General features: G+C 41.6%; 1 protein-coding gene across 7 annotated transcripts in view; it reads left to right on the top strand.

Annotated features, from left to right (window-relative positions):
* The window catches only part of LOC141265383 (triple functional domain protein-like), a 1,868,493-nt gene that overhangs the window by 148,734 nt on the left and 1,707,454 nt on the right, over positions 1–12,305 (top strand). For 6 of the 7 annotated variants that reach the window (XM_073678400.1, XM_073678401.1, XM_073678399.1 and 3 more), the window contains exons 3-4: positions 339–453; positions 10,562–10,754. In XM_073678400.1, coding sequence (XP_073534501.1) covers positions 339–453; positions 10,562–10,754 — 308 coding nt within the window. The remainder of the gene's footprint in view (positions 1–338; positions 454–10,561; positions 10,755–12,305) is intronic. The other variant, XM_073678402.1, reaches the window with a different exon arrangement.

The raw sequence follows: 12,305 nt of genomic DNA, 5'->3' as shown, positions 1-12,305 counted from the left end.
ATAAATATTATAAAATAACCACTAGCATGAGGTTGACTAATCGTAAGCAGGCAGCAACATACCTAAGTAAAAAAAGAACATTCCCCCACAATAGCTTAGAAAACATTTTATAGCTTGTGAGGCATGACAGACATTCTGCTTTCCTAACTAATCTCACAGCAGAGCTGTGTATAATTACAATTCGAGAGCAGAGATGAGTGTGATAACTTTTTAATTGGGGGACGACACCTTTTAATTGCAACAATTTTTCTAATAAGTATAATTCTGTTTTGATTTGATGTTTAACTTTCACGAGGTTTTGTTTGACATTAAACATTTTAAGTGTGTTTTTTATGCAGGTGGTAGAGATAAAAGAGGAGGTCCAGTTTTAACTTTTCCAGGCCGAAGCAATCATGATAGAATAAGACAGGAAGATCTCAAAAGGCTTCTATCATATCTTGCCTGCATACCTAGGTATGAACTTATGTTTCTACTTAACATTAAAGGGAGTTTCTGGTTTTACGTTAAATAAACATAGCCAGTGTATAAATAAAGGTAATGTTTTACATTTTTGTTTAACCCCTTAACTACCAATAACGTGTATAGCACATCATGAGCAGGTGTCTGTTCACACATCATAACGTGCTATACCTGTCATGACTTTAAGCTGTTGTTTTGTGAAAACACATACTGACCGCTCCCTGCAGACAGCGGTCACTGACTGCTGACCGGAATGGCTAGCGATGCAGGGAATTATTTCAGCAGTCCCCACTTTCTGATTGCTGTGATCGGTCTATTATTCTGACTGAACAATCATAGCATGTGATCGCCGGGACGTGCTGAAATATCAGCACTTCCCTGCACGATCACTGGCGGGAGCTATGCTCAGCCGACAGCCGAGCTTCTGCTGTAACAGCTGTGGCTGGTGACCTGATTAACCCTCCAGATGGCGCAATCAATAGCGATTGCTACATTTTTAGGGTTGAGAGTGATGGGGCTCCCACTCACCCCCATCAGCACTCTTGTGGCAAAATCATGGGGAAGCGATGGTTGTCATGGCACCCTGAGCTCACACAATGGCCACCTTGGTGTGCCAGATACTGTGGCCTGTTAGACCATGACTGTTATTATAATTATAATATCACAAATCTCATGCATTATAGTGCTGGTGCATTGCAGTGCATGAGACCAGTAATCAGAGCAATAAAAGTTAATGTACAATTGAGGTACTAAGTAAAAAAAAAAAAAAAAAAGTTAAGCGGAAGATTTGAAAAATTATTAAAAATAAAAAGCAAAAATATAACACCAATAAATACATATTTAAGTAAAAACAAACATAAAGCAAAAAAAGTACACATTTGGTATCTCTGCGTTCGGAACGATCCGATCTTTAAAACTGTCAATCTAGTTAACCCCTATAGTAAACACTGTAAAAAAAATATTGTCAGGCAAAATGTATTTTTGTCCTAGTTTTAAAAATGAGAGATATCTAAAATCTCCACCCCCCTGCTCATTTGGAAGAAGCTACAGAGTACTCACTCGTACTTCCTCCAAAACCAGTAATTTTTATGAGCGCCATAAAGCCTCAGCCCAGAGCAAGCATTCTGGTTTAAACTGGAAATTCCCTCCAAGATCCTATTGTCTGAATGTACAAAGTTTTAATGTCTATTTTAATAATGCACATGACTGTCACAAACACAGGGACCACATTTTTGAGATGTTCAACTTTTTCCAATTGTGATGGTGTGGTTTTCGTGTCTGGGAGACCATCAGGAGCCTGGGAAATGGATTCTGAGCTTCTGAGCGTCATAGAGATATCATATTTGATATCCATCTTCATGAATAGTGATGACGGCAAACATGATGTCTCCATCTTGGATGTGGGACTCCCCCATACCAAGATATGAAATCTGAAGGATTTTTATGTCTTCTGCAGCTGGGTGGGTTCACAAAACCGAGCCCCCGTGTGAGGTAAACATCATGGGTGTCTCCCAATGTTTTGGCCTCTTAGTAAAAACCAGAACTGCATTTTTAAGTCATTCTTGCCAGGGACGTCAGACGCATGCACACCTCGCTGTGTGGAAGAATCACATCTAATTTCCGGGGAGCCGTCTCCCCCACAGAATCTGAGACCATCACCTCGTGGCACAGGTTTTGCTATTCTTTATCCCTTTTATTTTAATAACTGTTTATGCATATATGTACATTGTCTCTTTTATAATATCTTGTATATCTTTTGTAAACACTGCCCACTTTCGGGAGTAAATCATTATTATTTACCAGCTTCGTTCTTCTTGTCCTATGTCGAGCAAACATGTTCCTCACCTGCTAATTCACGTTACCCAACGGGTACCCGATGCACCTGTTAAGCGATCGGTGGTGGCAGTATACCAGTATTTATGTGATATTGTGGTTTGAGGGTGGCTGGTCAGAGGTATATATACGTTCCTGGAAGGAACTGGTGGTATATATACGTCCTGTCACATCACGTGCCACAATAGCCGACATAAATTAGAGAAGCTGCGCCCATGCTTATCCTCGGTCAATACCGTGTTTGACCAGCAGGATAAGGGGGCGCCAGAGGGCTGCAAGGTCTGACCAAGTGTTTAACCTGACAAATTCCCCCCTGCTCATTTGAAAGAAGCTACAGAGTACTCACTCGTACTTCCCCCAAAACCAGGAATTTTTATGACTAGGACAAAAATACATTTTGCCTGACAAATATCAATAAAGAACGTGGGAAAAAATATGGTTTTTCATCATACCGCTGGAAAAAAGACAACTATAAATAAAAATGGTATCACTGAAAACGTTATCTTGTCCCGCAAAAAACAAGCTGCCATACAGCTCCATCAGTGGAAAAGTAAAAAAGCTATAGTTTTCATAATACAGCAATGCAAAAAAACAATATTTTTTTCTATAAAATTGTTTTTATTGTATAGAAGTGACAAAACAAAAAAATTATATAAATTTGGTATTGCGGTAATCGTACTGATCCGAAGAATAAAGCTGCCTTATCACTTTTAGCACACTGTCAACGGCATTAAAAAAAAAATCTTGAGTTGCTGTTTTTTGTTCATTCCGCCTCTCAAATATCGGAATAGAAAGCAATCAAAAAATATTATGTGCTTGAAAATGGTACCAGTAAAAACTCCAACTCATTTCGCAAAAAACAAGCCGTCACATGACTGTTGACAGAGTTATAGAAAAATTATAGCTCTCAAAATATGGCAATGCAAAAAAGTTTTTTTAGTGTGTGATAGCAGCCAAACATAAAAAAATTATATAAATCTGATATCTCTGTAATCGCAATGACCGAAAGAATAAGGCTATGTGCGCATATTCAGGATTTGAATGCAGAAATGTCTGCGTCTCTTGGCAGGAATAACGCTTCAGAAAAAATGTGTGTTTTTGCCGTGTTTTTTGGATGCATTTTTGGACATCAATGAATGCTTTTTGGAGCTAAATAAAGATATTTGAAAAAAGAAACGTGGGACATTGATTCAACCTTTGGATTACCATCAGACCTGTTGTGAGTATATTAGTTAGTTTAAATGATTAAAGAATGTGTCTGTTGTATTTCAAATAAACTGTTTACTCTGTGTGTGTGTGTGTTTATTTAACTCTTTAATTAGCTTTTAGTAATGAAAGGGTCTGACACCTTGTCATTACCATCAAAAGGGCTAGGTGTCAGCTAATCCCAATCTTATTAGCATTTCCATTCATGTCATTTCTAGGGCAACTGAGAGCTACTATTTTTAGCCTAGGAAGGTGCCATTATGCAAACATATTCCCTGGCCTCACAAACCGCAACAAGCAGCGATTTGGATGCAGTGTATTTTAGCTCCATCCAAAACGCTGTGTTCTAATGCCGCACTTTTGTTTTCAGTACATGTGGATCCACCGCATATAATAACATTTCAATCGGTCAAAATCTGCAGCAGAGACTAGCGTGTCCGCAACAGAAATTGACATGCCGCAGGTGAGTTTGGGTAAGTGGTCACGATCAGGATCTTCTGCGAATTTGAAGCTGCGTATTTATGCAGCGTCAAACCCGCAGTGTCCAGATGTTACAGCATAATGAATGGGATCTCTAGAAATCCCATGTCCACTATGCTTGCATTTGAGGCTGTGGATCACCCGCGGACACGGACATGTGGTGCGTCTTTCAGGACAGCAGCATGTCAAATCCTCTTGCGGAGTCGCTAGCCTCCGCATCAGAAATTTGACCACTAGAATGTATTGAATGCTGTAAATTTACTAGCTAGATTACAGGGAGACCCCAGAAAAAAATAGACGTAGGGTCCTCCTATGAAATCTAACCAGAAAAGGCTAAGCAGACAGCTGCGGGCCATGGATCTTGCCCCTCTCTGTGGCTAATAATATCACCCCTCCGCAGTCCCAGAAATGGAGCGTCCATAAGATGCGCCAAATCTGGCGCTTATACTCCGCTCTTCCCACTGCCCTGTAGCGGTGGCGAGTGGGATAATGGGGTTGGGTTTCATGTCAGCTTTGTATTGGCGGCTGACATGAAGCCCAGGTTGGTAATGGGGGTCGTCTATAAGACGCCTCCATTACTAACCCCGTATTAAAGTTTTCAACGATTTTTCAATAAAGACACTGCCAGAATAAAGTATTTTATTGAAATAACACACGGTTTTAATATTATTTTTATTACACGCCAAGTCCCCGACTCCCTTGATCTTCTGTAAAAAAAATAAATAAATAAAAAACAATCATATCCCTTACTTGTTTGCGGTCATGACATAATCGGCGATCTGGGTCACTTTTACAGCAGTCACATCAATCACAAATGTGACTGCTGTAGAAGACAGCACAGTACACTGACAAGAGTGTAATCACATAGTTCCCCAGCTAAAGATCAGCTGGTCAGCTCTGGTGACCTCATACTGCATCAGTGATGCTTGGGAACATTCGTTACAATATTGCCACACAGCACCGGTGCCGTAAACTGAGGTCCCGAGCTCATCTGCTGATATCCAGTTGTGAACTCGCGTGACCGCAGCTGCCAGCCGCAGCGATGTACACTGCCGGGAGCGAGCACTCTCCGGTCGGTGTACCGCCGGGATGATCGCTTCGCCGGGGGACATCTGGAGGACGTTGGGACATCGGGGGAACACCGGACAGGTGAGGATTAAGGTGTGGGGTTTTTTTTTTTTTTTGTTTGTTTTAACAGATTTTCACTTTTTTTTTTTACACCGTGCAACCTCGGTTCGGCTGAGGAGACTACTGCTCCCCTCAGCTGCGCCACTCTCGCTGGAGTGGCAGTCAGATGATGGCAGAAGTAATTTTCTTCCACAGCCCAGGTAAGAAGCATTATTGCCCTGCGGAAACACTGCAAAGAATGGACATGCTGCGAATTTCAATGCAATGACAATCCTAAATGGAAATTTTCACATCATGTGCACAGCACATCAGGATTGCCGTTGCATTAGCTGGCTGAGTAATTGCCTAGCGTTTTTAATGCAATTCCGCATGGAAAAAACACAGGGAAAACTCATCAAAAACGCACAGGGTGCACTTAACCTAAAGCAGTCTTATCACTTATAACACACTAGAATTTCTTGACCTGTTGTTCATTTTTTTATTTTGCCTCCCAAAGATCGCAGTAACATTCGGATCACATTTATCCTGCACTCTATGCTGATCGCTTATATCTGGGTTTCCTTGTAAATCTCTGAAATACATAATTTAGACTAAACCTCCAGCGGAAGATTCCCTACAATGAGACAGATGGAGACAATGTGGACTCTGTCTGGCCTATGATCCGGCCGTGCCTGTCATTTTTAGGCGTGTATAAAAGTTCAGTCAACCACAGTTTTGTATACTTCTTAAATGACAGATTCTGCTGAAGAGAAGCCACACAGAGTTCAGAGTATCTCTGCTGCCTCATTAGTAAATGGATCCCTCTGGGGTTTCATCCGATTCACGCATGTTCTAGATTTAGATGGAAATTCCAATGCAATTGTTCAGTGTGTAGAGCACAGGATAAATGCTAATTGATCCAAAATGTCCTGTACCTTAAAATGCCACCAATAAAATCTTCTTCTACTCAACCTACAAATACTATGCCCCCACTCAGGTCCGTCATCTGTTAACAGAAATATAGGGGGTGTCCACATTAATGGTAGCACAATGGGTCTGAAAAAGGGACATGGCCCCCTCCAAAAGAAATCTGGCTAAATCTGTGCTCTCAAATCCAATTGCCCCTTCCTACTGAGCCCTAGTGTTCCTAAAGTGCAGTTAGCGTCCACATGTTTGCCATTACTGTAGTGATAAGAGACCACTTAATTTAAGAGGTGCATATCTCCAGAAGCATGAGCTGGGCAGAATGTACTGGGCACTACAAAGGCAGATTTGCATTTTCACTCTGCAACATCCACTTCTGCCTAATTCTGGAAAACACCCATGGAGTCAAAATCAACACCTGTAGATGAATTCCCAGAGGGGTGTAATTTCAAAATTGGGGTCAGTTGAGGGAGGTTTCTACTCTTCTGATACTTTCTGCAAGAGTCAAATAGCGCTCCTTGCCTCCCGAGTCTCTCCGTGTGGCCAAACAATACTGTACAGCCACATATGGGGTATTGTTTATCACAAATTTTGCAGTGATTTTTTACCTATTTCCCCTTGTGATAATGTTAAATATGGGGCTAAAACAACATCATAGTGGTAAAAATTAACATTTTTTTTCTCCACCGCTTAATAGTATAAAATTTTGTGAAACACATGTGGTGTCCATTTGCTCAATGCACCGCTAGATGATTTAATTAAGAGCAATATTTTGTAAAATGGGGTCACTTATGGTGGGACATGCTATCCTGACACCTCAGAAGCTCTCCTAATGTGACATAGTACTTGCAAACTATTCCAGGCAAATCTAAACTACAATATGGTGATCCTTTCCTACTGAGCTTTGCACTGTGCGTCATAAGTAGTTTTTGACCACATATGGGGTATTGCCGTAGTCAGGAGAGATTGGGTAACAAATTTTGTGGTCCATTTTCTCCTATTGGCCTTTTTTTAAAACTTGAGACTAAAACAACAGTTCAGTGGAAAAAAGATTATTTTTCATAGCCCAATGTTGTTACGCTCGCGCCCGGACTGACTGGCGTGAGCGTGATTAGTGATCCCACTGTACCATGAATCGAGGAGTGCCTGGAGGGCCTTAACTAAGTACCCGATCCGACTAACGACTCCGTGAACCAAGGAGGAACCGAGCAGACGGACCAGGTGCCACTCCAGGTCAGCAGTTGACCCACACCGGGGAATGCAGGAAAAGGGAGGTTGGACTGGCATACAGACAGGTGGGTATTGGCAGGCATGGCTGGTATGCAAACAGGTAGGTACTGGTAAGCACGGCTGGTATGCAGACAGATGGGTACTGGCGAGCACGGCTGGAGTGCAGACAGGTGGGTACTGGCAAACACGGCTGGTATGCAGACAGGGAGATACTAGCAGGTTGGAGCGCTGGCTGGATAGGGTCCAGTACAGACTAGGAGACAGGAACAGAGCCGCAGATGCGGTAGATAAGCAGAGTAAAGCAAAACCGCTGGAGCGGTGAACAAGGCAGAGCAGAGCGAAACCGCCGGAGCGGTGGAAAAGACAGAGCAGAAAGAAATCACAGGTGCTGTGGACAAGGCAGGGCAGAGCAAGACTACCAGATGTGGTAGACAAGCTGAGCAGAGCAAAACCCGCAGATGTGGTAGACAAGCTGAGCAGAGCAAAACCCGCAAACGCGGTAGACAAGCAGAGCAAAACCGCAGGTGCGGAGAACAAGCAGAGCGGAGCAAAACCGCAAGCGCGGTGAACAAGCAGAGCAAAACCGCAGGTGCGGAGAACAAGTAGAGCGGAGCAAAACCGCAATCGCGGTGAACAAGCAGAGCGGAGCAAAACCGCAGGTGCGGAGAACAAGCAGAGCGGAGCAAAACCGCAAGAGCAGTGAACAGACAGAGCGGAGCAGAACTGAAAGTGCAAGCAGAAAGGACAGGGCTCTGTTCACATGGAACAGATAGGAAAATACAGAAAAATGGCTAGAACACAGAAGGTAGATACGGAGGAAGGGAAAAGAGACAAGCAGAATCAGATACACACAATGTACTTACAATGAAGTAGCGAGTGGACACAAAACTCACAAACAGAAGTACAGAGACAACGAGTTGGAGCTAGGTGCAGGTTCAGACAATGCAGGAAAAGGGAGGGTACGGACATAGAGACAAAACAGGTAACAGGCTAGGGTACAGTTCAGACAGGAACTGCTACTGCAATGAAATACAAGAACGAGTCTGGGTATACAGCCCCCAGAATGGCGGAAGCAGACTAAAAGTCAGAGATAACAGGCCTGGGTATACAGCCCCCAGAGATGGCGGAAACGGACAAGAAGTCACAGATAACAGGTCTGGGTATGCAGCCCCCAGAGATGGAGGAAACAGACAGAAGCAAAACTGGACCTGGCAACTTCAGAGTCAAGGAGCACACTGAATACTAGTGTTGCTCTGGCACCTCCTACTGGGTGGAGGGGGTTTAAATATCCAGTGACTCACAGCAATAGGCTGGAGACTCATTAGGGGTGCACCCACAGCAGCTATAAGAATCAGGAAGTAACCCTAAGCAGTCAGTCAAGAGACATGCACACGGCAAGAACTGGAGCACGGTTTACAGGCTGGACTGACAGGTAAGATTGCGGTCTTGCATAGTGGGAGGTGGTGCACTATGCAAGCACGCCGCCAGGGATGTTACAAATGTTATACAATTCTGTGAAATGCCTGTGGGTTTAAAATGCTAACTACACCCCTAGAGGAATTCTTCGAGAGATTTATTTTCCAAAATGGGGTCAATTGTGGGAGTTTCTGCTTTTTCAGAACATTAGTGGTTTTCCAAATGCGGCATGGCCTCCGCCATCTATTCCAGACAATTTTGTACTCAAAGCATCAAATAGCATTCCTTTCCTTCCAAGCCTTGCCCCTGCCATGTACCAAAATAAGACTTTCTGACTACATATGAGGTATCTCTGTACTGAGGAGAAATTGAATAACAAATAATGTGGTCCATTTTCTCCTGTTACCTTTGTGGAAATGAAAAATTTGGAGCTAAAGCAAATTTTTTGGGGACATTAACTTAGTTTTTAATTTTTATTGTCCATTGTTTTAAAATTCTGTGATGCACCTGTGGGTTCAAGATGCTCACCACACCTCTAGATAAATTTTGCGAGGGGTTTAGGTTTCAAATTGAGTTCACTTGTGGGGAGCTTCCACTGTTTACGCACATAAGGGGCTCTGCAAACGCGATATGGCATCCCCTATCTATTCCAGCCAATTTTGTGCTATAAAAGTCAAATGGTGCTCCTTCCCTTCCGAGGTCTGCCGATCGCCCAAACAGCATTTTTCCATCACATATGTAGTTTGAAAATAATGGTGTGCGGTAAACAAAATTAGGAAAACTTTTCCATACCCTAAAGGAGAATTTACAGGTTTTTGATGTTATGTAGTTCATGCTGCAAGACTATACTATCTACCAATGTGAAGTTTTATGTTAGTTGATAATTTTATTTTTTTCTGGTACTTATTTGCAAGCAATATTCAATATTTAGTTATTGTTAACCTAATTTCTTTGACTACAGAATCAATTGTTTCTTTTAACCCCCTTTCAGTCATCTGCTGTACATGTATATTGCATGTCAAAAACATGTGTACAGAGCTAAACCGAGGCGTATGCCTCTAACTGCAACTGTTGGTGCTACCTCAAATCGCAAAATACTGCTGTCAGTTTCTGGCAATGGCATTTCAAATGACCTGCTGTGGAAGATGGGTAGAAAGGAAGAAAAGAAGCAAAAAATGACCTTAGTGGGAAGGGTGTAAATTGAAATGAAAATATATATTTTTTTACACATTTTAGTAGTTAAAAAATAAAATTCTGAACGTTGTAAAAAAGAAAATTTGATGTTTCACCATTATCTAGGAGTACATTTTTAGAAATTGTATTTACATTTTTTTTTTGATTCAACATCATTTTATGTTTCAATTGGCGCTCTGTCAATTGCGGCACCATGTGAAAACATTTACGACCTGACAAATGACACGGTAGTTGCTATGTGGAGAAGAAGTCACTTTTTGAACTTCCTCAATTCAGGTCTATGAAACTCATTACACTAAACAGCCTTGCTCTGGGTCTCAGACTTGCTTTGAGAGAGTAACTTCCACTATACATAGTGTTTCCTCCAGGTTACAGATACAGTCACCTAATTCCACACAGACCAGTGCGCCGCTGAAAGCTGGAGAAGATTGGGCCCTGTGAGTTTGCTACTACTTTCATGACACTTAGACACATGATACCTAACAAAGGGATAAATAAAAAAAAAAATTACTGGGATGGTGCTTTAAGCATTCTGAATGAGGAAAAAAAACCTCCAGCCCATAGAATTTTTCGGGTCCTAAATGTGCATCCGTCTTTAGGTCAGTATATCTTACAATTCTGTATTCTACTTTTAAAATTATGGTATTGTTTTTTTTTTTATTGGTTATTTTTTAACTTTTCATGCTTTTGCCTTTTTTTCTTTTTTCTACAGCGAGGAGGTATGCAAGCGTGGTTTTACAGTAATTGTAGATATGCGTGGCTCTAAGTGGGACTCTATTAAGCCATTATTGAAGATTTTGCAAGAATCCTTTCCCTGTTGTATTTATATTGCACTAATCATAAAGCCAGATAACTTTTGGCAGAAGCAGAGAATTAATTTTGGAAGTTCCAAATTTGAATTTGAGGTAAGCGTTTGTTATTTTGATCTTTCTCCACCATACTATTTTATAAGAGTTTGTGTGTAATCTAGGATAACTAGCCTCCCAAACGGTTTACATAATTGTATTATTAATTTCTCTAAATGAATAAGTCATTCTAACACCAATGTTGGGGCCTGATTTAGTTTACAATCACTAATATATAGTTAACAATTTAATAATGAGGAAATGCAAAAATTAAGATGTTTATTAATAGTTTTGTATGATTATGATTTATTTTCAGAGTACTATTGATTCCATGGTGCTGTACATGTAAAAAAGAGGTTAAATACAAATTACAAGAACAAAATTACAATTAAAAAAATAACAATAACAGACTAGTACAATGGGGAGAGGGCCTTGCCATTGCGGGCTAACATTTTACAGGGTTTTGGGGAAGGTGACCGTAGATTGGGTGTGTTACAGCAACTCCTGTGGTGGTGAGGTGGTAATGGGGATCATTGTAGTCTAAGTTTCTGGAATGGATTGAGTTTTCAAGTTCTGTCTGAAATTTCTTAATATGGTAGATAATTGGATGTGTTGGGGCACGGAATTCCAGAGGATGGGCAATACTTGGGGGAAGTCTTGGAGGCAATTGGGTGAGGAACGTATGAGTGTGGAAAAGAGAAGGAGGTCTTGGGAGGATCCGAGAATATGTGTGGAAATATATTGCGAGATATATGGAGGAGACAGATTATGGACAGTCTTGTTGGTCAATGTTAGTAGTTTTAACTGGTTAGTTGGGGAATTGGAAGCCAATAAAGGGATTTGTAGAGGGGAGGAAATGCAGAGCTGGCTGTCGATCAGTGGTTACAGTTGACGCTCACTAAGTTCTGAGCAGTGACTGAAGATGCGCCGGCCCACTTCTATGAATGAAAACCCTAGGCTGCCGGGAGGAATTAATTTAATTTCCTCCTGTTAGCGGGGCTCTCAGTGCGTGCGCCAGGTAGCTTTACAGCCCCATATCTGCGGGTTAATAGTATCTTTTTATATGACTGGATCCCTTTTAAGTTTTTATTTAAAAAAAAAAAAACTCATCTTAAGACAACCATGACCCCTTCATGAAATGCACCACGCCACGTGAAATGCGTTTCAAACTGCAGTACATGTATGGTGCAACGATCGCGCTGGCCCACTAGCAGAGCTGGTGTGAGTGTCAGCCATATATCATAGCTAACACCCTGCATTAATGCCCAGAATCAGTGCCGCTGTCAATAGTGACATCAGTCGGTTTACAAAGGGAGGGAGGTCTGTGATCAGACCAAAGAAAGTTGATGTCCCATCCTGGGACTAAGTGAAAAAAAGAAAATGAATAAAAAAAAGTGAAAAGGTTTGTAAAAATGTAAAAAAAAATAAAAGTGAAAGTACAAGAAAACAATTGCAAAATGTGAGTAAAAATGCAGAATGACTCAATGGAGGGCTACATATGCAAACACAGGATACATCTTGTAGCTATAACACGCTCCCTGATGTAGCTAGGGTGAAACACTCCTTGGGTCACCAGGACCACACTTAAACCAGGCTTTTCTACCATTACAT

This window comes from Phyllobates terribilis, unplaced genomic scaffold (genome assembly GCF_046119375.1).
Source record: "Phyllobates terribilis strain yellow unplaced genomic scaffold, ASM4611937v1 Scaffold_4__5_contigs__length_816908805, whole genome shotgun sequence".
NCBI lineage: Eukaryota > Metazoa > Chordata > Amphibia > Anura > Dendrobatidae > Phyllobates > Phyllobates terribilis.
The sequence above is the reverse complement of the archived record's forward strand: the minus strand, read 5'-3'. Positions and strand labels throughout refer to the sequence as shown.